Here is a 25,316-nt window from a genome sequence, read left to right as displayed (position 1 = left end):
TGAATTGGTGTAAAAAATGGACAGAGAGATCATTCTTAAAAATGCAGAAGGTTTTTTCTGTATATGAATATTTATTATATGATCAACATAGTTTTCTTCAGGAGTAGATCAGGATAGATTATTTAATAACTGGGGCTAGCCCAACTGGGTATCCATTTGGCAGAAAATAAAATGAATCCCAAAAGGATTTAAGGCATAAATATAATAAATAAAGCAGTAACCATCTTTGGAGAAAAGGAGAAAACAAATATAATGTCCGGGTGAATATAAAACAAACATGTTAATAGAAAAATAATGAGCCAACATTTTAGAGGAGAGCAAATCAATTGACCAATAGACTAAGAAAAACACCTTAAGTATATTAGTAGTCAGGGAAATGAATCAACGAATATTGATCATTGGTAGAAAAATAAGTTTAAAAAATCTTCTGTTGCTAGCAGAGACAGGAGGGAAAGGGGATTATCATACTTTAAATGGAGTTGTGTTTTTTTTCCCCTGTAATATTGCTAATGTGATGGTATAATTTTCTATCCAGGGAGAAACATGTGTTGTAATGAAAAGTTCAGTTTATTTGTTCTTAGAATATCATTGTGTGGTTCAGCCACTTAGTACCCTGACTTTAGACCACCTACATAAAGTCTTTTAGCTTCATTATCCTAATGAGATGAAGGTCATCATCCTTAGCTGATCACTTCTAAAGCTGAATGTCAGATAATGTGTCATTCAGAACTTTGGATAGGACAAAGAGGAGAGAGGGGAAGAGAGGGACCAGGGGATAGGAAGGATAATGGAATGAGATGGACATCATTACCCCAAGTACATGTATGAAGACAGGAATGGTGGGATTCTACTTTATGTACAACCAGAGAAATGAAAAATTATGCTTCTTAAGTGTAGTATGAATTGAAATGCCTTCTGCTGTCATGTATAACAAATTAGAATAAGTAAATAAATTTAAAAAAATGTGATTCAGAGAATGTTAGGACAGGCCCTGAACCTTTCAGTAATGGAGTCCAAGAACAAGTACGTAACTTTTGACATGTGTAAGGAAAGAAAAGTTACTTATAACTTGCAGTAAGAAAAAAAAAAAAAGTGGTGGGTGGGTGGGGGAGAAGATCTCATGATGAAGGCTTGATTTCTTGGTTGCATTTAGCACTAGGTCTCAGTTTTGTAGGTATAACAGCACTGCCCAATAGAATGCTCTTGTGATGAGGAAGGTGTTGTGATCCATGTGTTTTCCAGTATGGTAGCCACCGGTCATGTGACTTTTGAGCAGTTAACATGTTATTACTAAGTAACTGAATTTTTAAATTTTAAGGAATTTAACGTACAATTTAAATTGTTACATGTAGGTAGTATTATAGTAAAGAGGACAAAAAAAATCTAGTCTACATGCACCTATTGTAATTTGAAACAGATCATAAAAGGTTGCTGTTTAAAGTACAATCAGAGCTATATGGGATTTGTACTTGAAGAGAGTAAAATGGATATTAAAATGTTGTTTGGTACAAAGAAGGTCAGAATGAGGGAACTGTTAACAGAAGATATTCAATTCGAGGAAGCATTAATCCAAGGAAGACTCCCTAGCCAGAAGTCAGCCTTGCTCTTATAGGTGCTTTCTCAGTGCAGCATTTGTTTTTGTCTTTGCAGTTTGTTGACTGCCCAAAACAGTGTTCCCTTTGCAGTGTGTGTCTTCACTTCTTGCTCTCAAGGTTGTAGCCCTGGCTCTGCTCTTTTCTCTGTTGTGGGTCTTTGCTGTGGGCTTCAAAATGGACCACATACCTGTCTTCAAGGAGCTTTCCTTTTCTGACGTTCTAGGACCTTTTAAAAAGTGAGCTTATTTTTCATGGACTGCATCACGAGAGTGTTGCTTGTGCCATGATTTAGGGATCCAGATGTGAAGGATTCTGTGCCAGCTGTCTCATCCTATACATGGGAATGTCTCTCAGCAGCATCTTTCAATGTGTAAGAAATAACATTTTGGCTGATACTTTAAATATACGAAATAGAAAATCTGGAAAAAGTTGGGGTTTCTGCACATGTCTGTGAAACAAAGGTGTATTTTACTGTATTTATTTGCAAAATAGAATACATCTCTGACTCATAGATTAAACTAATAAACAACTTATATTACTTAAATTTTACAAAGAGCAAAGGTATTTGATTATTGATATATGGTTTCCTGAAGTTTTATGTGTTCTTTTTGTTTGTTTTTTATAGAGTCCAGTGAAGATAAATCAGATTAGCCTGGATGAAAGCGGAGAACACATGGGCGTGTGTTCAGAGGATGGCAAGGTATGGTGAGGACAGGGTCTTGTCCAAGTTCCTGGTCCAGCACTGAGTGCTATGATTTTATCCGACCCCAGGTGATCGGAAATGCATTCTGCTTACTATATACCTGCATTAAGAGAACCCTGATTATTCTTTTGAATATTGGACTTGCTTCCGATTGCTTATTATTAAAGTAAAATATATTTTGCACAAATGTGCCTTAGGAAATGTAATTACAAGAATGTCAATAATATAACTAGTATTAAGCTGATTAACAGCTGTGGCAGGGTGACGTGTCACCTTAATCATTACTTCTATGCCACTTACACCTCAGTGACTAGTTTGCAGTTCCTGCAAGACAGTAGCTTAATGCCTTTCTGCCATAAATCCACAAAATTGGATTTTGTGGGCATGATTTCTGTAGGCTGGTGGTTTTCATTTTCACACACAAGTTATGAATGTTTCTCTTGAATTATAGAATCTTTTGATAAGCAATCATAGTTTATCAGAAGAATAAAGTGTCTTACAATGGCCACATTAAATAAATGTAAAATCAATATATGTACAGTTTTCTAAAAACCTGGCACCTACTTCCTTGACCGAGGACATACATCATTTGTGCAGTGTATAACTAACAATTATCAGTGCTTCTTGCTGATGTTGAGCTGTGACATTTAGTGGTTGCAGTGATTGATTTTTCACTTATAAGAATGTCTTTTTTGTTTTTAAGTCAATAGAAGTCTTTTCTAATGTTGGTTTGCAATGATAAAATTCTAATGCACAGTGTATTTAAGCTACTTTTCTACAATAACAGTTTAAGAAGAGACTGCATTAAGAATCATTATAGAACCTTACGTATTCCCTACTGAATAGAGATTTCCTAATCTAATTTTGTATTTTTATGGGCTTTAAATTCAGTGGGCCATTAAGATGAGCAAATTAAAAACAATATACTCAGTAAAAAGAGTTATAACCATTTGTATCTATTAACAATGTTATATTTATTAATCTATTAATAAAAGCAACGTGAAATCCTTTTGACATATGAGAATGCATTTTGTATATCGAAGTCTAATGTTGCCCAAAAACGTCTTTTGAAACAGTAATTGGAACACTAGTGCTTTTCAAAAAGCACTGTCAAATTTTCCAGTACTTTGTGAAATTCTGAGATGAACGTAGTTGTCAGAGGAGAGGAGGAAAGAGTTAGTTTGTGCAGAAATTGAGAAAAATCATCCACACTATTGAAACACTTTTATGTTCATGTATTTGCAAAGAAAGTTAATTTTCATGTTGTTTTCTTAAATGCAAAAAATTTATTCCAGACTGATAACCAATTTAATTTGATGAAAGAGAATATTTAAGGTTTTAATTGCATATAGAGTTTTTGCTAAGATATTTTAGGAATTTTCAGAAATGTTGAAGAATTACTGTGAAAATGGAATATTTTAACTACTTCATCTGGTGCTAGTGACATGACCCCGAGATATCTCATGGTACCCTTGTTAACAAACACCTTTGTTTGCCTATTTTAGTAAAGTTTATGACTGCCATATTTTCATATCGACCCATGATGTATTTTAAAAAATGGTTTTCCACATTTTATTAGCATTAATAGAACGAAAAGTAAATCTTCAGAGTACACATGTTTATTTTAGCCAGTCATTATCATAGGTTAATGAGTGTTGTGAAAATTGAGAAACTAATACAGAATGATACACTAATGTGAGTAATGACGATTAAAGCCAAGGATATTTACAAAGATAAATCCCAGCTATTCAGTCTTAATGCATCTTTTGTTTAAAATATTTTGTTGTTGTTGTTGTAGTTGGACATAATACCTTTATTTTATTTATTTATTTTTATGTGATGCTGAGGATCAAACCCAGGGCCTTGCACATGCAAGGCAGGCACTCTACTGCTGAGTCACAAGTCCAGACGCCCTAATGCATCTTTAAATGGCTGTTGTGATCTTTGCTTTTTGAGTGTGTTAAGATAAATAGTTATTTATCTTTATTTCAAAGATAACCTTTGATATTTGCATTTATTTTTAAAGTCATATTTCTAAGAGTTGGTTAAAATTTACCCTGTTTGCTCACAGGGACTCATTTCTGTTCTTTTTTCCCCATGACTTCTCTTTAGTTGTGTTCTAAATTTTGAAATACACAAATGCATTTATCTTATGTGTATGTGTCTACATATATATTCAGTTTTATTTTACTGGCATATTATAGGTTTACTTTCAGGATGAAGACATACAGGGTTTCTCATCTCTTGCATATGTTCCCTTTAGTATTATAAAATTCTGGGTCAAAATCTTTTCTCTCCAAATTTTGGAGATGTTACTCTCATTTTTCTGACACTTTGTAGGCCTTGGAGCTTGACTAATAATAATAATAATAATAATAATAGGCTTGTCTAATAATAACAATAAGAAGAAACAGCAATAATAAATGGTCCTATAATTCATTTTGGCACTTTATGTCTAGTTTTGGTCTCTTTTCATTAATTTTGTCTGGAACTTAGTAAATCCTTTTGATCCATATACTAAAGTATTGTTTTCATTTCAGGAAAGTTTACCTCAGTTATAATTTTGATTATTACTTCAGTTCCATTTGTTTTCATTTCTTCAAAGAAATTCAATAATACATGGCTGGAGGCAGTATTGCTTAGAGGCCAAGTGCAAAGCTGCGTTCAGCTTTTTGGGCTGGTATTCCTACTCTGCTGCCCTGAGGTGTGTGCATTGCTTGGCTTCCCAGTTCCTCCATTGCCTCAGCTGGACATGGGGTGCAAAAGGAGACCTTCATGGAAATGTCATGAGGTGCCACTCAATTACAAATCACCTTTTTTTTTTTTTTTTGGCCATTTATTTCCTCTTTGTGGCCTAGCCTGTTTCCCTCTTCTATTATGGTACTTAAATTTTTCCATGCAAAAGGTAGAATGGATAAGTACTATTAACCCCCTCCCCCCCCCCCCTTTTTTTTTTTGAAAACACACAGATTGTAAGAAGAAGTGGTCATATTATATAATAACTTAAATTCACACTTTGCTTTCTCATTGGTTTTATCCTTTGATTTCTCTGTAGTCAGAGACAGATTTTCTATTTATTACTTTGCTGCTTTGCTTTTCTTCCAGTGTCAATTTCGTTCCTTACTGCTTTGTGGAATAGATTTTTATTCTATTTTGCATTTTTAATTTTCCTGGAATCTCTCTTCTGGCTCTATTTTCGTATCAACCTGATATGTAATTTAAAAAACAACAACAATTATGACTTCTTATATGCCTTAGAGTATTGGACAGTACTGCCTAGTGGTTAGGAATGGAATAATGTGGTCTCTTTTTAGTTGTATGACAGCAGATAAGTGATTTATGTCTCTTTGTGCCTCAGTCTCTTTCCTCCCCTATAAAATAGGGATAATCACAATACCTACTTTATGATAATTAGGATGACTAAATGAGTTCATATCTGTAAATTACTTGGATATTACTGGTACAGAAGAAACAGTAATTGTTAGTTATCACTGAAGTTATCATTATCATCACCCTGTTTTTCTGTTGGGGTTTCCAAATAGTTTTCTAATTTTTCTTTGGCTAGTGGTTACCATTACATCATCTTTAAAAGCATAATTTTTCTCTGAGTCTTTGGAGTGGTATTCTACAGTTTTTTAAATAGATTGTGTATTTTTTGTTTCTTTTGTTTTATCTATTTCATAACAGGAGAAGAGCTCTTCCTGATTCCATGTTAGCAACAGATTCAGTGCTTGACTTTTTCTTGGCCCTGCCTGATTTATTTTGGATGTTAGAGAATCACCTTCTTAGATTGACAACAGGGGTCTTCAAATGAGCCTGATTTCCTTTGACTGGAGTAATTCAGTGAAGGCAGCCCTCCCTGGGGAAGTGGAAGGCTCCCCTGTTATCACTCCCTGCTCCCTGATTTTCTACCTGGGCGGACTGTATGAAAACCAGCAATCTCTCCTGCGAGGGTCATGTTCACTACTGCTGAAGATGTAATGAAAGCTTGCATGGGCACCCCTGTTCTCATTCTTGACTTATTTTTATTTGGAAGTTGGGGTTTGAGAGAGGTTGTTAGGAGGAAATGTGAACCAGAGGGGTTGTATGGTGTTCTGGCCATTTTGGTCATAGTTCCTCTATGTCCAGTGGGGTAAGGCATGGTTTTTTAGTTGACAAATATATAGAATTCCATACTAAAGTGGAGAAAGACTATACATCTTCCTTCCTGTTCCATTAGGGTTAGGTTTTATTTATTAAGGCAGTAAAACATATTACATACCCCCTGTGGTACTTATGTGGCTCTCTCTGTAGTTCATAAGAATTCTTCTAAGATTTTGCTGGAGATTTGCTATAAAGCCATTTGTTATTAATGTTTTTTCTTCATTAGGTATTTTTGTGGCAAGTTGATAGGGCTGCTCTAGGGGATACCATTATCAAAAGGGTCCTCTATGTTGTAACCTTTAATTTTCTGATTCTTAGCTGAGATCTCCCGGAAGCCAAAACTGTCTGGACTATCATTGAAGAGATTCCCTTCACAGAAAAGTTTGATTTTTGCCAACAAAATGGCCAAATAAATAAAGAAGGAGACAGAAAGGAAATGACTCAGAATCATTTTGGACTATGTTAACTTTAGTAGTCTAATTTGTGACCAGTTAGTTTGGGATATTACGTTAGTGAAGTGAACCACAACATTGACACTTTTATAAATCACCATAATACTGACACTGATTTTTTTAAATGAAATTTGTCTTGTGAAGTTGTAGTGTTTCCTTATGAAAATAGAATATAAGAGCAATGGAGGTAAATGTTATTCAATTAAGCATAGTATTAGAAGCTATCCTGTGTAGTTACTCCTCCAGTGGTGGCATTTTTGCTTCTGGCTAGTTCTCAAGAACAGTGATGAATAACAATTCCTGTTTTCTAAGAATGTCTTTGGCTTTGTTCTTTTCTCCTCTTCTCTCTATATATATCCATACATATTTGTATCTTCAATATGGATTCATAATTTTTAAAAGGACATTTATCCCTAGGAATTCATGATATCATCGGATCACAATCCTAGTATTTATCTGCTTGTGTACTGATGTGTCAGTTTTCTTCAGTAGGCCTATGCATCATTTGTTTACATCTCATATTTTTCTGCACAATGGAAATTCCTTATTCTTGAAAATATCTTTACACATCTATAGGCAAAAGGAAGTTTATCCATTTGAATGAGTAGTCTTAATTTATTTTCAACTTCTTTGAGTTGCCTTAATTCAAATTCTGACATTCACACTCTCTATTTAAGGCTTTTGAAGGTTGGTTTTTGTTCTCTTCTGTTCTTCTAATATGGTGTGTGAAAAATTATCTTTATTTGCAAATTTTAAGCTATCTTATTAAGATATAAATATAATATAAAGATATCATGTAGAAGAATGGTCTTTGGGTTCTGAGTACTTGGGTTCTGGTCCCAACTCCTATGCTTATGATTGTTATAACCTTAGGCAAGTCATTTAATTTACTGAAGAATTATCTGTTAAACAAGCACATTGGTGTTTGATCTTATCCTGGCAGTGTGGCTGTGAGGATCAAATGAGATAGAACAAGATCTCCAACCATAGCAACGTAGTGTCCATTATGAACCTTTAAAAATATCACTTTAGGGCTGGGGTTATGGCTCATTGGTAGAGCATTCTCCTAGCATGTGAGAGGCCCAGGGTTCAGTCCTCAGTACCACATAAAAAGACATAAGTAAAATAAAGGTATTGTATCCAACTACAACTAAAAAATAAATAAATAATGAGAAAAAAATCACTTTACCCCATCAAATTTTGATTTGCTATGGTGGGATCCAGCCATTTGTATCCATGGATTTTACATGTTTAATCAGGTTTGAAAACCATGGAAATAAAGCATATTAAAACATTCAGGGATGTAAAGTGGTAGGAGTATAAGGCTTGACATAAGACTGTGTTGTGACATTATTGTGCTGAGAAGGAATCAATTGTTAGAAGGGAAATTCATCTTACAACTTCAGTAGTAGTTCATACTGAGGACACTTCATTAAGGGGGCCACTTGTTGATTCCCTTCACTAAGATTCAGGTGATACAAGACCTTCTTACCCAGTTTTCTTAGAGTTTTGGGGATCTGTCAAGTTAAACTTCCCATGGTGAAGTCAAACCCTGAATGCAGATCTTCCCTTTTCTTACTTCTTAACCACTATTTTGTAACAAATTCAGTATATCCTGTACTTGTACATTTATATAAAAACAATGACTTTATACACTCTGAACAATGAGACATAAAGTGGTAGTAGGCATATCTGTGTTTGCCATGTCAAGAATACATATTTACCCTGAGGTTTTCTCTTAGAATGTATTCTTGACATGGCGAAAAGAGACAACTTCAAGGTAAATCAAATTCCCTCTGGGTTACATTGTATCATATGCTATTACTGGAACTCAAATAACATACCTGCACAAATGTATGAAAGTAATAGTCACAAAATGAATGGAACATCTTGAAGATTTTATCTGTTAATGCATGAAGCTTTCTCCAAAAATCATATGAGTGAATTTTTTTGCTTGTGACTTGAATGAATGAACTCCTTGCAATTTACTTAAAATTAAAACAAGAAGAAATTGAAAGCTTGGATAGTCTTATATCTATATAAAAATTAAATTTGTTAATAAAAACCTCATAGAGAACTCTTATTTAGCATGTTTGTGCTACTGTAACAGCATAGCTTAGACTGGGTTATTTTTAAATGACAAAAACTTATTCCTCACAGATCTGGAGGCTGGTAAGTCTAATATGAAGGTACTGATTCAGTGTTATGAGGGCTGTTTTCTCTGCTTCCAACGTGGCACCTTGTCACTCTGTTTTCATAGCAGAAGGATGAATATTCTATTGTTACATGGTAGAAGGCAGAAGGAATAAGGGTCTAGCTAATACCCTTGATTCCTTTTATAAAGGAACTAATAACCCACCCATGAGGGCACAGCCCTCCTGAAAGTAATACCTCTTAACACTATCACCTTGAGGGTTAGATTTCAGCATAAGAAATTCGGGCAGCACAAGCATTCAGACCTTGTTTGAAGCAAAGCCATTAGACACAAAGGACTTCACTGATGAATTCCTCCAAAATTTAAAGAAAAAAATAACAACATTACCCTGGAGACTAGAAGAATGAACATGTCTCAAGTATTGGGAAATAGTTCCCATTGGCCCTAATACTATTACTTAGTTCCAGGTCTTTAAGATCCCCTGAAATTATCATCCTCTATTGGCAAGTACATAAATTGATTAAAATCAGTTTATGAAGTGGTTTGGCTGTCTATTAAATGTGAACGTGTTTGCAACCTATGATGTAGCATTTCCATCCCAAGTTATACACCCTTTATAGATGTCCATAAAAGTGTACCAAAATATTTGTAATGAGTGTTCTTCAGCATATTATTCATAATAGCCCCAATCTGGGAACGCCCCGAGTGGTCATTACTTGAATGGGATATATGAATTATAGCCATACATTTAAATACCATACATCAATGACAGAGAACCAACTACTACTCTATGTAACAATATGGATAAATCCCATGGAGAAAATTTAAATGAAGAAGCCAGTGGAATAGTACATAATTCCACTTATATAAAATTCAAACACCAGCATGACTTATCCATGGTGATGTATTCTAGGATAGTGGTTAATTTGAAGGTAGTATTAGTCAGGAAAGGGCACAGAGGGTTTTCATGGGTTCTGTTTCTTGATTTGACTGATGGTTGGCAGGTTAGATTGATGTCATAAAAAAATGTGTCAAGCTGTAAATTAATTTTTTGTATCCTTTACAGTGTATATATTATACCTCAGATTTCCTTTTCATTTTTTGTTGCTATGGTCTAATTAAAGGACTCAGAAAATCATAAAAATATGAACAAAGTAGTCTGAAACAACTTTAAGGTAGGCACTGATAAGTGGGAACTTAAATATTGCATTTATACACTCTAGATTTAGCATAAGATTGAAAATGAAGTGCAGTTCACCTAATCTTTTACCACATTGATCTACGTGGCTGATATATACCTGTATATGTATATGATATATGTATATATGTACACACACATATGCACATGCTCCCTTTTCCTTTAAGGGATAAAATAATACTTCCTTTAGGATAACTTATGGGAAGTTCATAAAAGAATATTAGTAACCTGTTTATATCTACTTCATTTTTCAAGGTTGGCATCCATTTAATAAATTTGTAATGAGTGAAGGGAATTTTGTCCATAGGATGCTTATGAAAGCTTAATAGCAATAGAGTGCTCTTACCCTTATGGAATTGTTTACCCTGAGAATTTAATAGTGACGGTAGGGTATTAGAATTATTAAATGTTCTACTTTTGTTATTTTTAGTTGCTATTATAATTGAATAGTATGCATTCTCACTGACTCAGCAGTCTTTTCTATTGTCATGTTGAACTAACATGATCTATTTAATTTTTAGGTGCAGGTATTTGGATTATATTCTGGAGAAGAATTTCATGAGACTTTTGACTGTCCTATTAAAGTAAGTTTTTAATCTTTCTAAGGTTTTCTCATCTCAGGCAATAAAGATTATCAGTAATTCAAATATTACTGATCCAGTCCTGTATTAATTTTGTCAGTCAATGTCTGTTCATCAGTTATGATATGCTGATACCATTTGGATGCTGTGAAACGAGAGCAGGATGTACATTAAGAGACTGTGATGTGTCTATCTTCAGAGAGTTTTTATTTTGGTGGTTATATTGACATGCATGCACATACATGGACACCCACTGACACAGATACACAGTCTGTGCTTAAAAACTTAGGTAAAATAGCACTACAGTTCAAAGATAAAAAGTCACTATTTGCAATTCTTTTTAGTGATGGCTTCATAGATGGAGCAGTATTTGACTGGGCTTTAATAAATGGACAGGGGCAGATAGAAAAGCTGGCTTTCCATGTGGAAGAATAACAAAATAGAAACGGAGGTGTTAGAAAGTTCACATTGTGTTCAGGAAGAGTCTAGTTTAGGTAATGCATAAAAGACTGATTTGTCCAGAGAAGTATACAGACTGACTGACTAGAACTATCTCAGTCTGAAAGCTAAGGAATTGGACTCTGTCTGATAAAAGGAAATTATTGAATGTTTAAGAATAAAGGAGTGACATTAATTAAGCTAATTTTTAGGAAAATTAATACAGTCCTTGTATACTATATAGATTGCTGGTCTGATAGACAAGAGGCAAGAAGACCAGTTTTAGATAACAATTATGGTAAAGTGTGCTTGTTAAAAAAGAAGAGGTCATTCATTTTTTTACCCATTTGTTTATTCAAACACTTATTGACCATTAGGTAAAGGAGAGATAAGATCTGACATGTGTTTTATAAAGGTGAATTTACCATAAGGAAGGGTGATTTAAACAGGAGAGTGGTGATAAGAGACAATTCAGCAGGCTAATGGAATACTCTGGGAAACATATCAGGAGCTTGGTAAAAAAGTGATCATGAGTATTTAAGATAGAGTAGAAAAAATGAATTTAGGCAGCCCATGGGAGGTAGACTTTTTAGCTTTAGTGATACATTCGATGAGAATGATCAAAAATAGAAGAGCTGAAGGTAAATTCAGGTTCTTGCTTTGATAATGGTGTGAGAATGCATTAAGGGATGGTTTGAGTAAGGACATTGCTAGTTTGGTCTTGGATTTAGATAACTGTAGTACATTGTATTACAGAGGTTTTAGAAACATGAGTATGGACTTTAGGATAGATTCTGGCCCTTAAATACAAAGTTGGTACCTGCAGTTGAGTAAGATAAACCCATTTTAAAAGATATTATTCCATTTAAACTATAGAGTGAGAAGAGAAGACCAATCTTGAAATTCTGGAGCATCCTAAATTTAAAGATTCAGGTGGTAGAAGCAAAAATAGTAAAGGAGTGGTCTGAGAAGCAGACACCAGAAGAGCTAGACACTAGAAGAATGGTGTCAGGCACACCAAAGAGACAGGGCTTCCAGGGGAAAGAAGTAGGTCACAGTGCCAAAGGCAGCTGAGGTTTTAAATGGTGGGAAGACTAAATCAAATATACTTTATTCGTTAATTATGATGTTTTTGGTGATCACAGTGAGGACAACTTCAAGAGGAAATTGGAGGTGAGGGTGTCAAAACAACCAGTAATTTTATTTCTCATTCAGGAAATTTGGTAATAAAGAAGATAGATTATGTGGCAGACAAATCAGGCAATGTCTAGAGAATGTTTCTGCAGATCACATTTTGGCTGATGGTAAGAATTGGTAGAGAGGGAAAGATTGAAAATAGAAAAAAATACTGGAGCAGCACTAAGCAGTGAGATTGACCATTTAGGGTAGATAATTTTGGAAAAAGCCTTTTCTATCTGCGTGTGAGACAGGGACAAGGTGAGGCTCAGCCCAACTATGGCAAAAGTAGGGCAGTGAAAGAGGAGCAGTTTATGGTAGTGGCCCTAGTGGCTTTATTTTCTTATACTTGAAGGGGAGGAAGCAGGGAAAATGATGTTTTTCATTTGCAAAGATGTCTGTTTTGCCTTAAAAGAGAACTAGAAGGACTCTTAAGAGATTTTAAGAATGTAAAACAATACAATATGTAAATGCTTCTATATTAGTGTTTAGGATCGATTAGGAATGTGTTGAAGGGAAAGCTAACCTGAGAGGTAGGAGTGGTTAAAAAAAATGAAGGGCCCTATGCTAAGCCCTAAAAATGACAGTGTGAAAGAAATCTGTTAACATATTCTGTTGAAGAAGGGAAATATATTAGTCCATTAATAAATGTTTTTAGTCGAATGTTAGAAAAGATCAAAATTAATTAAGTTGCTGGTTTTATGGATAGTGTGGCGTTTAAAAGGCAGAATATATGCAGGCTTAGAGCTGTAACAAATGAGCCCCAAAAGAGGGAGTTGTGCTAATTGGAGCCACTAGAGTATCATTATTGCCTTCATTGTCCGCCCCCTACACACTGTATGTCAATGATATTATATAATTGTAAAGCCACTAGCAGTAACAAGGAGTGTTAACAAGAGCAGCCTTGGGAGAGACCTGTATAACAAGGGACTGAGGAGAGATTTGAATGGAAAGCTAAAGAGAATCATAGGGACAGGAACTTAGGTTTTGGGCCAGGGGTGAGGACCCTAATGATTAGTTCTATACCTCTTAGGTCCTCTACCTCTATTGCCTCAACCTCTGACGGGGCCTTGGTATAACTGGAAATTGTGTGGGAGGCTATATTGACTCACTCTTCCACTTGGTGCCATTCATCGTGGAAGCCATCTTGAACAAGGAGGTAGTCAGGTTCTCTCAGTGGGTTTTTTCTATGAATTGTATTTAGTTACCAATAGTTTTGACACCCGGCTACCTTAAAGACCTTCTTTGTTGCCTCTGAAGAGGAGGTATCTGCTTATAGGGAGTCTTCACTGAGTGAAAATTAGAACTAATCATTTTTATCCTTAGAGTTTTGACCTGACTTCAGAGAATTTTCACTTAAGAGCAAAACTCATAGGGAAGAATTAAAGAGCTTTGGTTTATGTAGAGGGCAGTCAAGGGAGTGGGAGGTTGTGGGGATGGGAAGGACAGTAGAAAAAGACAGATATTATACCCTATATACATGTATGATTACACTAGTGGAGTGACTCTAAACCATGTACAGCCAGAGGAATGAGAAGTTGTGCTCCATTTGTGTGCTATATGTCAAAATACATTCTACTGTAAAATAAATAATTAATTTTAAAAAGAACAAAACTCAGTCTCAGAATATTACTGCATGTATTACTTCGTACCAAGGTATTAGGATAGCTTTTAGTTCATGCTGCTCATAATGTATAAAGGGTTTTCATTCAGTGCTTTAACTGTGACTCTTATACTAGGCTTGGATTCTTTTCTCTTGTAGATCATTGCTGTACACCCACATTTTGTGAGATCCAGTTGCAAGCAGTTTGTGACTGGAGGGAAGAAGGTAAATATTTTGTGTCTCTGTTGTGATGTGGAGCTGTTGAGGGGTGTTTCATTTGATCTGTAATTTGTCTTTAATGTCTAACTATTCTTCAGGAGAAATTTTGAGAAAGAAAAATGTAATGAAATTGTAAGAACATTATCTCTTGGGGTTGTTGTGACCTCAGTGTTTTTCACTACCTTCCTTTGAAGTAGGTACAGGACAAGATTAAAAGAGATGTTACTCCATCTACCACCTAGAGATTTGATATATTGTCTCTTCCACAAAAAAAGAGGCAGCATTTAAAAATTAAAAAAAAGCAATTAAATTAGTGATGTTTTTCCCCTTTACAGAAAATCTCTTTCAGGCTTTGATAACATTTTAGGATAATTATTGGTACTCTGTATTATCTTGTTCCTGGCACATTTTATTATCTCAGTGAAACCTTTCTCTACATGATTATCTTTGTAATTATAATAAGTTCTCAAATTAAAGCATCATTCTGCTGATAGTATAAGTCAATTTTTATCTATTAACCAGAAATATTTTCAAAGCCATTTTTATAGCAAAACACTATCCATACTGCAACTATAAATATTATTGCTTATTCGCTTTAGAGCCAGTGAAAAGCAAGTAGTCTGTGCCTTCCCCCCCCCCCCCTTTAAAGTAGTATATAGATACAGTATGTATATACTATATTTTTTGAGGTCCAGCTACTCAATTGTTTTGAATGTTATAGTTATCCTTTGTTTCCCCATGGTCTGGTAGTTCATGGAATGATGGCAGAAAAGTATACTGGTCATTCCCTAAGTCACTGTAATGCGTATGGGGCAGGTCTGGGGAATCCTGATTTGAGCCCAAGGCATGAAGCCAAGATTGCACTAACTATTATTTCTGCTTGCGGGGTAGCTCCTTTCCTAAAACCTCATAACCCATTGTTATTCTTTGGTTCTAGTCTGATTTGCCTTATGTAAAAATATTCGTGGTACTAGTTAATTGCAGACTTACTGTCACATTCTCTATTGTAGACCTATACCTCATCTACTCCTATAAAAGTAACTCCCTTCCTTGCCCTTTTCAGCCTTAGGAAAGAGTAGCTTTAAAACTCCACATATATTACTTTATTAAACACATTTTTGGAGAATTTTGTGTGTGATAGAGCATAAACTCACTTAGCTGTGATTTGAGCTTTTGCATTTTCATTTAAAACTCAGTGAGGATAAAGCTTTGGTGGAGTTTAAACAACAGTTGCTTATTATTTCATAATCTGAAAATTAAAGAGTGGCTTAGCAATTAAGTTCCATATAAGGGTCTGTTGAGAGGCTGCATTCAAAATATTGGCTCGGGCTGCAATTATCAGAGGCTTTATTGGTTCTGTAGGGTCTGCTTTGAAGATGTTTACTGACTTCTTACAAGTAATCTACATTGTACTTAAAATATTGATGAATCTTTTTGGTTTAAATATTTCCCTATAGTTTAATGCAGTTTTGACTTCTGGTTTCCAATTTTAGGAGTTAGAGATTTTACCATCCCCTATTTCTTAAAGATATTAGAAATAAGAAACATAATAGGAGTTTTACTCTGCAGGTAGGACTCAGAATCTGAAGATGAGATTCTCCTGTGTTAGTTTGGTTCTTAACAATTTATGTATTTGTGAAGTTTAATAATTTTCACTTTTTGTGTGAGGGATAACAGTAATCTCATCAAATTTTCATTAATTTTGCTACACATGTCTACCTGCAGAATGCCTGGGTTACATAATAACATATTCTTCACCCTTATATTTAGTATTTGATAACATATACAGGAAGAATAGTGTGAACTTGGCAGTTTGGGTCAGATTTTTTGAGTAAAGTAAGTGAGCATTGTGGAAACAGCGGTTACCTAGCATCTCAGTGTTGGCAAGGTTATATAGGAAGAACTTGGAGTTTATGGGATACAGACATGATAAACAATAAAATAAGTAGAATTCAAGTAAGAACATCAGAGTTTTGATTCATCTCTTCACTTATTGACTTTTTGATAGGTGATTCTATGTTCAGTTTTCTCTAAGAAAGAATTCTGACTTCCCCTTTCCTTATTCAATTCTCCAGGAATGCATCTGTGCATTTCTTTTTTGAAGCACAAAAAGATGTTAATGTGTAAATAAAATGAGACTAAGTAAAAACGATTCAGCTCATCTGGTAAAAAAGAATTTAAAAATGATGTTATTACCAAATTAGAATTTCTAAATTAAAATAATTTTTTAAAATACAATAAGTTTTAAACATTATTGTATACAAGACTTAGTACTGGGCCTGATAAATGTACATGTGTAATATTTTGAAGTGAAAAAGCATGTGATTACACATGTTGGTTTCAATATGTTAAGTAATTTTTCTTTTAGATTTTTTTAATAGTTTTATTGATAGATAATTCATATACCATAAGGTTCACTAATTTAAAGTATACTATTCAATAGTTTTTAGTGATATTTATAGTGTTTTGCAGCCAGCAATATGATTTTAGAACATTTTTATCCCCCTTTAAAAAAATCCTTTTGCCACATCATCTTTCCTCCTTTCCTTCCATGCCTAGATAACCACTAATCTACTTTATCTGTAAATTTGCCTATGCTGGACATTTCATATAAATAGAATTATATATAATCTTAGAGCTGGCTTTTTTTGTTAGTGTTTTTGGTGCATGTGTGTTGTAGCATGTATCAGTACTTCATTTCTTGAGATGATGAAATATTATTTTACTTTATGGGTATATCATCATTTATCTGCTTTATCAGTTGATGAACATGTGGGGTCTTCCTTTTGGTAATTATGAGGAATGCTGCTGTGAACATTTTATACAAGTTCTTGTGGCTATGTGTTTTCATTTCTCAATTGCAAGGTTTTTGAATCATATGGTAACTCTATTAGCATTTTGAGGTACTGTCAAACTGTTTTTCTAAAGTGACTGTACCATTTTACATCTTCTGCAGAAATACCTGAGGGTTTCAGGTTTTCCACTTTGTCCCTAACATTCATTTTTGTCTGTCTTTTTGATTGTAGCCATCCTGGTGCATATTAAATGGTATCCCATTGTGATGCTCATTTTTGTTTCCCTAATGACTTAATTATGTCACATATCTCCTTTCATGTCCTCATTGACAATTTGCATATTTTCTCTGAAGTAATGTCCACTTAAGTTCTTTGCCGATTTCTAAACTGGGTTATTATACAGTTGTAAACATTCTTTATGTATTCTGAATGCATGTTTCTTATCAGTTATATGATTTGCAAATATTTTTTCCCAGCCTCTGAGCTGTATTTTCCCTTTATTGATGACATCTTTAGAAGCACAAAGTTGTATCTAAGATACCCAAGTCCAAGATCATAAATATTAATGCTTATATTTTCTTCGAAGAATTTGCAGTTTTACCTCTTAAATTCAGTCGAGGATCTACTTTAAGTTCATGTTTGTGAGTGATGTAAGGTAGGGTTCTAAATTCATTCTTAGGCATGTGGCTATCCATTTGTCCCACCACATGTTGAAACAACTCTTCTTGTGTTGGCCCCTTTGTTGAAAAATCGGTTAACCATAAATGTCAGGTTTTAATTCTAGACTTTCAGTTCTGTTGATCTGTATGTTTATCCTTGTGCCAGCACCCCTTTTAGGTTTTATGTATTTATTCATTTTTGTGGTTCTGAAGATCAAACCCAGGGCTTATGCAAGCTAGGTAGATGCTCTACTGAAGGACATTTTCAGCTTCATCTTTTGGGTTTTAGAGCCACTAAGTTTGCTATAGTTACTTATAGGATGACAAACAAGTTAATGATTACTCTTATAACATTTTGAATTTCAGTTCTTTCCCTTTTCAAAAGCCAGTATAATTTTTCTGACGTATATTAGAGGCTTTAAAAATTTAAGGGTGTCCTCTAAGGATTTGTAGCATACAAACTTTGGACTCTTGTCTTTATTATGTAAATGTGTACTTCATAGTAAAAAGTAACATTTATTTGATAAACTATAATGACATCTTTGTATACAGTACACCCTCTTGGTGTGCTCACAGTATCTTCTCTGTATACACTTTTAAAGATCACTGATACTACATGCTTTTGACATTATTGTGTTCTGCTTATTTTGTTGAAGATATTTCAGGAAGTGTTTTTTTTAATTTGATTATAAATATGTCTTTGATTTTAAAACCAAAGATTTTAGAAGATGACATTAAGAAGGGAGGACTATTATGCAATGATTTGTTTTGTTTAGAAAGTGCTAGCAAAGAGGAGGTACTCATCTATAACTAAGTTATGGAAGTTTATGCCTTTGAAAAATGAGAAAAGCAAAAACACTATTGGCCCAATTGCAATGCGTATCGCTTCAATTGCAATTTTAAAGTAGCACCATAAGCAGAACAAGTTTGAAAAAGCCAGCATTTAGCAAATGGTGGTAAACCTTGCAATAATCATAGGTGTGGATGCCAAGACTCCTCTGCTTGGAGTAGGTGGCAGATCATATAGAGGGAAATGAGAATGAAGACAGATATTATGTGACTGAGAGGTTGTGACCATCTGCCTTTGAGAAACAATTTAATCTTCAAACAAATTAGAGCAAAGACTAGACAGATAAAAATGTAGTGTGGAATAAAGGCATTCTTAACCCTTAAGAACACTAATGTACAGTTTGATCATCTGTTCTCTGATTCTTGGAACTGTATGCAAATTTCTGTAAACAGTGAGTTAGTACAATAGAGACGAGAAGAGCTAAGTAGGAAAATGGAGGTCCTATAATGAGGTATTCATTTCATTCAAAGAACAGTTGAGAGATATCCCAGTTAATATTTTACTCGTTTTAATGTTAATATTTTTGATTCCTGTAAAAGAAATTGAAGTAATTAGAACATTGATTTTAAAATAGTGCTGCAAAATAGCAGTGTGGCAGGAAAAAAACCCCTGAAACTGTCATTTGACACATTTATTGATATTTCCTTTTTAAGGTTCTAGCGGCTTAGGTCTTTAGAGAGAGCTTCTTATCCACAAGGTACTGAGAATAGGAGGCTCTAGTTCTGTTTGGCATAAACTTTTATTTTAGGTTTTCAAGGTAACTTCTTAGTAGTTGAATGCCAGAGCTGGATTTATGGATTCCACTGCTTGACACATGAGCATAAAAGCTTATTCTAAATTCTGTTTTGTTTCCATGTTGGAGGGGAAAAAAAGGAAAAAGCCCGTCTCTTAAAAGTGCCAAAGTGCCATTGGAGAGAGGTTTCAAATGCATGAACCATTTTAAGTGTAGCCCTCATGTGTCGCAAGAATTATAATAAATGAACATAGCAAATGAAATTTCTGTTTTAGAAATAAATCTTCCACGTAGACCTTATATGTTTTTATTTTTAATTGTACAACTCTCTCTGTCCACAAGATAAACCTCATATATTCATGTGACCTTAACCTTTGAGCTCCAAAGTACACTTCATAATGACTGTTTTTACTACTGTGACAAATTATTAAATTGTTGTGATACTGTTTGCAGTGGAGTTCATTTTTAGAAATGAGATAGTCAGCTGTTTGGTGGTGTTGTAGGATAGAATAAAGGGGCCTGGCCAAAGGGACAAGTTGCTTTGTAAGCTGGAAAATGTCAGTCAGCAAGTGAGAGGACCTGCGTGAATGAAATGAGAAGCACTTGACTGTTGGGGGCTGAAGGCTGGTGGGAAATTCTACCTGAAGGACATGGTAGCATAAGCCAGCTTCTTTTAAAAATATAAATTTTAAAAAGTATTTCAAAATTATTTTCCCAGCTTTTTTGAGGTATATTTAACAAATAAAAATTGCATATCTTTAATGTGTACAGCATGATGAGTTAATATGTATATGTTGTGAAATCATGACCACAATCGGTGTCAGTGACATATCCATTACCTCACATAGTTACTTTTATGAGAACACTCTAGGTCTGTTCTTTTACCAAATTTCAGTTTTCTAATACAGTGTTATTAACTGTAGTCCCCACACTGAGTGTTAGATCCCCATAAGTTGTCTTAAAACTGAAAATCTCTACCCTTTGACCAAAATCTCTCCATTTTCCCCAGCCCCTGCTGAATATTTTTAGAATTGAGATTGATCAAGCATTCTTTTCCTACTTCTGTGATCACTAAACATGAAATGTCAAGGTGCTTCTTTGTGTGTTTGCTTATTTTCTAGTCAGTTTAGAGTTGGGATTCTTAGAGTTAGAAGGATTTTAACATTATTCCTTTCTAAAAGTCTACTGTGCACAACATTTGACTCTCCAGGATATTTCTGCAAGTTCAGTTGCTTTGGTCATGGGCACTCTTATATATGCACACTTTAATCACACAGATCTTCTGATGGTAGCTTTCAAGTGAAGCCACTGCATATTTTTATAAATTAAAAATTTTTGTGTTAAGGCTTTTTAGTCAATTTATGTTAAACTGCAGGCAAGTAACAAATTTCTGTCCTATTGGTTACATGTTGAACAATTGTAAAATAAATACCTTTATTTCTTCTACATTCTATTGTAAATTGTCGTTCCATTCCTAAAAATTCATTCATGTCTCAATGCACCAAAACTGATTAACCTTCAATTAATAGAAAATAAAACCGAAACATAACTTTCACAAACCCTTTTTTAGGTATGTGGAACCAGATTGTAAAATAATTATATTGTTAAGGTATATTCTTGCAGGGATTTCTGTATATTCTAGACTGGCTGAGCCTAAAAATAGAAATCTTTTACTTAAAATAGTTGTCAGTCTGAAAAACAGGCATTCTCCATTGCTTTCATAATTTTTCATTTGTCTCAAATATCAGTTGCTTATTTTTGATGACTTTATGTAGGATGTTCAGTTTCTTTGGTGCCTATCAGGGATGGCGTGAGGGAAATGTATCCATGGCAAATTTGTTTTCTTTTACATTCCCCTTGAATCATACACATCAAATTCTTGTTGACATTTTCCGTTTAATAAATTCAGCTAATTTTTTCATGTGTAATGTTAACTACATTCATCGCAGCTTTTACCTGAACTCCAATGGTAAGCCCACTGTCTCTTCCTGGAGCAATCAAATCATCTTTTAATACCAATTGATTATTCTTAATACTAAGAGGTTCCCTCCCTCCCTCATACTACTCTTTCTTTTCTTTCTTTCCGGTGTTAGGGATCAAACCCAGAGCCTTATGCATGCTAGGCAAGTACTCTGCCACTGTGCCACTTCCCCAGCCCTCTCTTTCTTTCTTAAATGATGCTCTGTATAAAACAAAGTGTTAGGATTATAACCATTTTTAATTGGCATCACTAGTATAAACTAAATCATCATTTCACAGAAATATTTGGCTTGTATCTGCTTCTTGAACACAACTTTGTATCAAGGTCCACATTAGGTGCTATACACATATATATTCCTTGCTTTCAGGAATGGTGGGTGGTAGGTTCCAAAAGAATATTAAATAGGACAGTATTAATAGAATGTAGTTATAAAATTATTAACTAATCAAAATGGTGTTGGTAGAAAAATGAGTATTCTGAGGCATTTAAGAGTAAAAAATGTGTACATGTGTATTTATATGTAAGTTTCACTATGAGGTTATTTTGTAATTTTTCTTTGTCTTTAAGCATTTTGGAATCACCTCACCTTGGTTTGGTTGGCTTTGTTTTGTTTTGTTTTTCCTTCTAATTTTCAGCCAACATTCCTCTGATGTTTGTAATAGTGAGAATCAGAACAAACCAAATGTCTAATAATTGTGAATTAGCTGTATAAATGACCCGCAGCCAAAGATCTCCAGGACCCCTGTAGGTATTATGAAGAGGATGCTAAGGAAAAGGGATTGTAGGATTGAGCTGGTGGGAGATGATTTGGGGGACATTTAAGGAAGCAGGAATTTGCTCCAGATTGCATATTGTCAGGAAGCAAGAGGAATTGTATACCTGGGTATTTTAATAAATCTTATCCAGAAGACTAAGAAAAGCCGGCATGGTGGCACATGCCTATAATCCTGGAGGCTCAGGAGGCTGAGGCAGGAGATCACAAGTTCAAAACCAGCTTCAGCAACTGGCGAGACCCTGTCTCTAAATAAAAAATTAAAAAGGGTTGGGGATATTGCTCAGTGTTTAAACACCCCTTGGTTCATTCCCTCAACCTTCACCACCAAAAAAAAAAAAAACCAAAAACAAGAAAAGGACTAAGCCAAGGCTGAAGTCATAATTGGCAAAGCAGCAGCAGTTTCTCCTTTTAGCCAGGACGGCTGTGTGGTTATTTTGGGAAAATATTCATTTAGACATGATTATGAATTGGTCTTATTTTGTCTTGATCCTTCTTGTTCACAGAGTGGCCTTGTCTGATATTGGTGTTCCATTAAATTGTTTACATTCATCAGGAAAATATCAAGGCCTATCTCTGAATGCCAGGGCAACTTCTGGATGTCAGCTTTTCTTTTTCTCAGAGGGAACAAATCAAATGCCCAACATTTGATAGATTGCTTCTGTCCAGGTTACTTTACCAAAATATATATAGGGTCTGATTATAATTTTTGCACACACACGTGTGTGTGTGTAAATATGATTATCTTTGTGGGTATATTCATGAAAGGCTATACACCAAACCAGTAGTGTTTGTGTCTGGTAACCTCAACTATTTTAGATCTTCTTTTAACTTAATATTGGGTAATATATGAAATTTCCTACCTTATTGAAGTCTGCTCTTAGTTCAGTGTTGTTTAATAGTTGAATAATATTTTATCCCGTGGATCTAATTTTCTTAGTCATTCTGTTATTTTTGGACATATAGGTTATAGCCAGTGTTTGATTGTCAAAAATCATGCTGCAAAAAAAAAAAAAAAAAAAAAATGACACTAGAAATCTTGGGGCATGAACTTTTGTCTGCTCTTGTGAATGTTTTTGTAGCATTGATTCCTAGGATTAGAATTACTGAGTCAAAGATTATGATTATTTTTTAGGCATTTAATGCTTACTTCCAAGTAAAATTGCATTCCAGAAAAGTATCAGCTGTGTGTGAGTACTTGTTTCACCATATCCTCTTTGCCAGTATTTTCAATGTCTTTTAATTATTACAGATTTTGAACACTTTTATTTATTAGCAACTTGTGTATCTTCTTTTTTGATTTTTTTTTTCTGATTATATTCTTTGCTCAGGGAAGTTTTTAATACTACCATAGAAGCCAGAACAATGAAGGTGGTCTACTTGATATTTATTGTCAGTTTGAGCACAAATTATTGCTGCTTATTGCAGCCTTTTCTTCAGTTTTTGACTAAATCTGAAGTAATTATTTGTGTTCTCAGGGAAACATTAGGAGTCTAAATGAGACTTTAGACACTGAGGTGTGTAGGGAGAGGATGACTATATGTCACCCTGTGGATGTGAGTTGGCCCAGAACCCATCAGTTCTGCCACTCCCATGGAAGCTCCCAGTGACTAACCATTGCACTCAATTAATCCCTGTTTTTCATCAGGATGACACGAGTCGATCATAAAGTGTGAGGGCGGGTTTTTTTGACTTGTTTTCTTCTGTAGATAGTGTTCTGATCTTTATTTTTTCTCTTTTCACTTTGAGCTGAGTTAAGGGCTTATTCAAGTACATAAACCCATGTGTTCAGATAACTTTTTATGTTATTTAAGATTTAGCAGTTTTGCATTTCTTTTTCATATAATAACTGTGCATCCATCTATAATAATGATAATATATAGTTAAAATTAGAGATACTTGTTTATTGCACAGAACATTAATTCAAGTTTAATCATCCAGTGGATGATATTGTGTTTTCTCCACCCTGCTACTGAAGGGGTTTGACCTTGAGCCTAGCCCTGGCAGACTGAAAGATAAACCCAGAGTGTTTGGCATTAATGACCAGCTATTTTAAACCTGTAGCATCCATATAGAAGATTGTCCTTTAAAATGGTGAAATTATTAATACACATTCCAATAATTTCTGAAATTATATTTGTAAATGTGAGTTTTGAATATGCAGTTTAAATAGGACCCCACTTCACATATTGGATACAGTTGATTGCTTAACCCATATACGTGGATAGGTAGATATATGTCTGTTATCTGTGTTTTTTAATATAAAGGAAACTGTTCATAAATGGCACCCCTTGTATTTAGCTTATTTTGTTCACATTGAACCTATAGCTTGGATTGCTTGGGTGATAAATTAGCTATTACCTTACATTGTACAGTGTTTTTTAAATTTCACGGTATTGGTCTGGCTATGTAGTTTTCTCAAGATTAGTTAAGGGGCTGGGGCTGGGGCTCAATGGTAGAGCGCTTGTCTAGCATGTGTGGAGGCCCTGGGTTCAATTCTCAGCACGACATACAAACAAATAAATAAATAAAGGTCCATCAATAACTGATAAAGATATTTTTTGAAAAAGACTTGTTAACTTTAAGCACTTGTCCAAAGTCTGTATTGCATTGGAAAAATGTTTACTCAAATATTGGTTATAAGCAAGTGGCCAGTCAACAGAGCTCTGAGAATCCTTCTGTGTACCTAGACTTTCCATGATATAAATATTTGCTCTGTATTTAACTTCTTTTAAACATGTTAAATTACCTTAGGAAAGGGAAATTGAAGGATTATAACATGTCCAGAAAATAACCACTGAATTTAAAGCTATAATATGTTTGAGAAATTCCCTCTTTCTTCCTATGTTTTATGTTGTATCTTGATGGACACAGTAAAACTGTTGGTGATGTTTAAAAATGCCATTCATTTAAAATTTTGATCCTGAGCCAAAGCAGGAAGAAAAAATGTGCTTATCTGTTCCCGTAGGTTCATGGTTACTCCTTCCTTTTTCAGGATTCCAAGATTTCTCTTTGCTGTGAACAGCCAACACCATCTGGGTCTTATACACAGTGTCTGTTTTTCTCATTCATCTTCATCACCTTTTAAATTTCTTTCATAATCTTCAAATTTTGGATATTTAAGTCGTTCTGTGACAGGCCATCCCCATCATTATGACCTTTTTCTATTTTTACCAAGACTGTCTTATTGGGTGTGTTCTAATTTGCTGAGTTTTCCATTTCTTCATTTCTCTACTTGATTTTATTATCTTGAGAATCAACTC

General features: G+C 34.5%; 1 protein-coding gene across 2 annotated transcripts in view; it reads left to right on the top strand.

Moving 5' to 3' along the window:
• The window catches only part of Vps41 (VPS41 subunit of HOPS complex), a 159,178-nt gene that overhangs the window by 64,520 nt on the left and 69,342 nt on the right, over positions 1-25,316 (top strand). For both annotated transcript variants that reach the window (XM_027939644.2, XM_071614102.1), the window contains 3 exons: positions 2,221-2,295; positions 10,768-10,830; positions 14,204-14,269. In XM_027939644.2, the coding sequence (XP_027795445.1) occupies positions 2,221-2,295; positions 10,768-10,830; positions 14,204-14,269 (204 nt within the window). The remainder of the gene's footprint in view (positions 1-2,220; positions 2,296-10,767; positions 10,831-14,203; positions 14,270-25,316) is intronic.

Source organism: Marmota flaviventris, chromosome 1 (genome assembly GCF_047511675.1).
Source record: "Marmota flaviventris isolate mMarFla1 chromosome 1, mMarFla1.hap1, whole genome shotgun sequence".
NCBI classification, from domain to species: Eukaryota; Metazoa; Chordata; class Mammalia; order Rodentia; family Sciuridae; genus Marmota; species Marmota flaviventris.
This window is presented reverse-complemented; position numbering and strand designations above follow the sequence as displayed.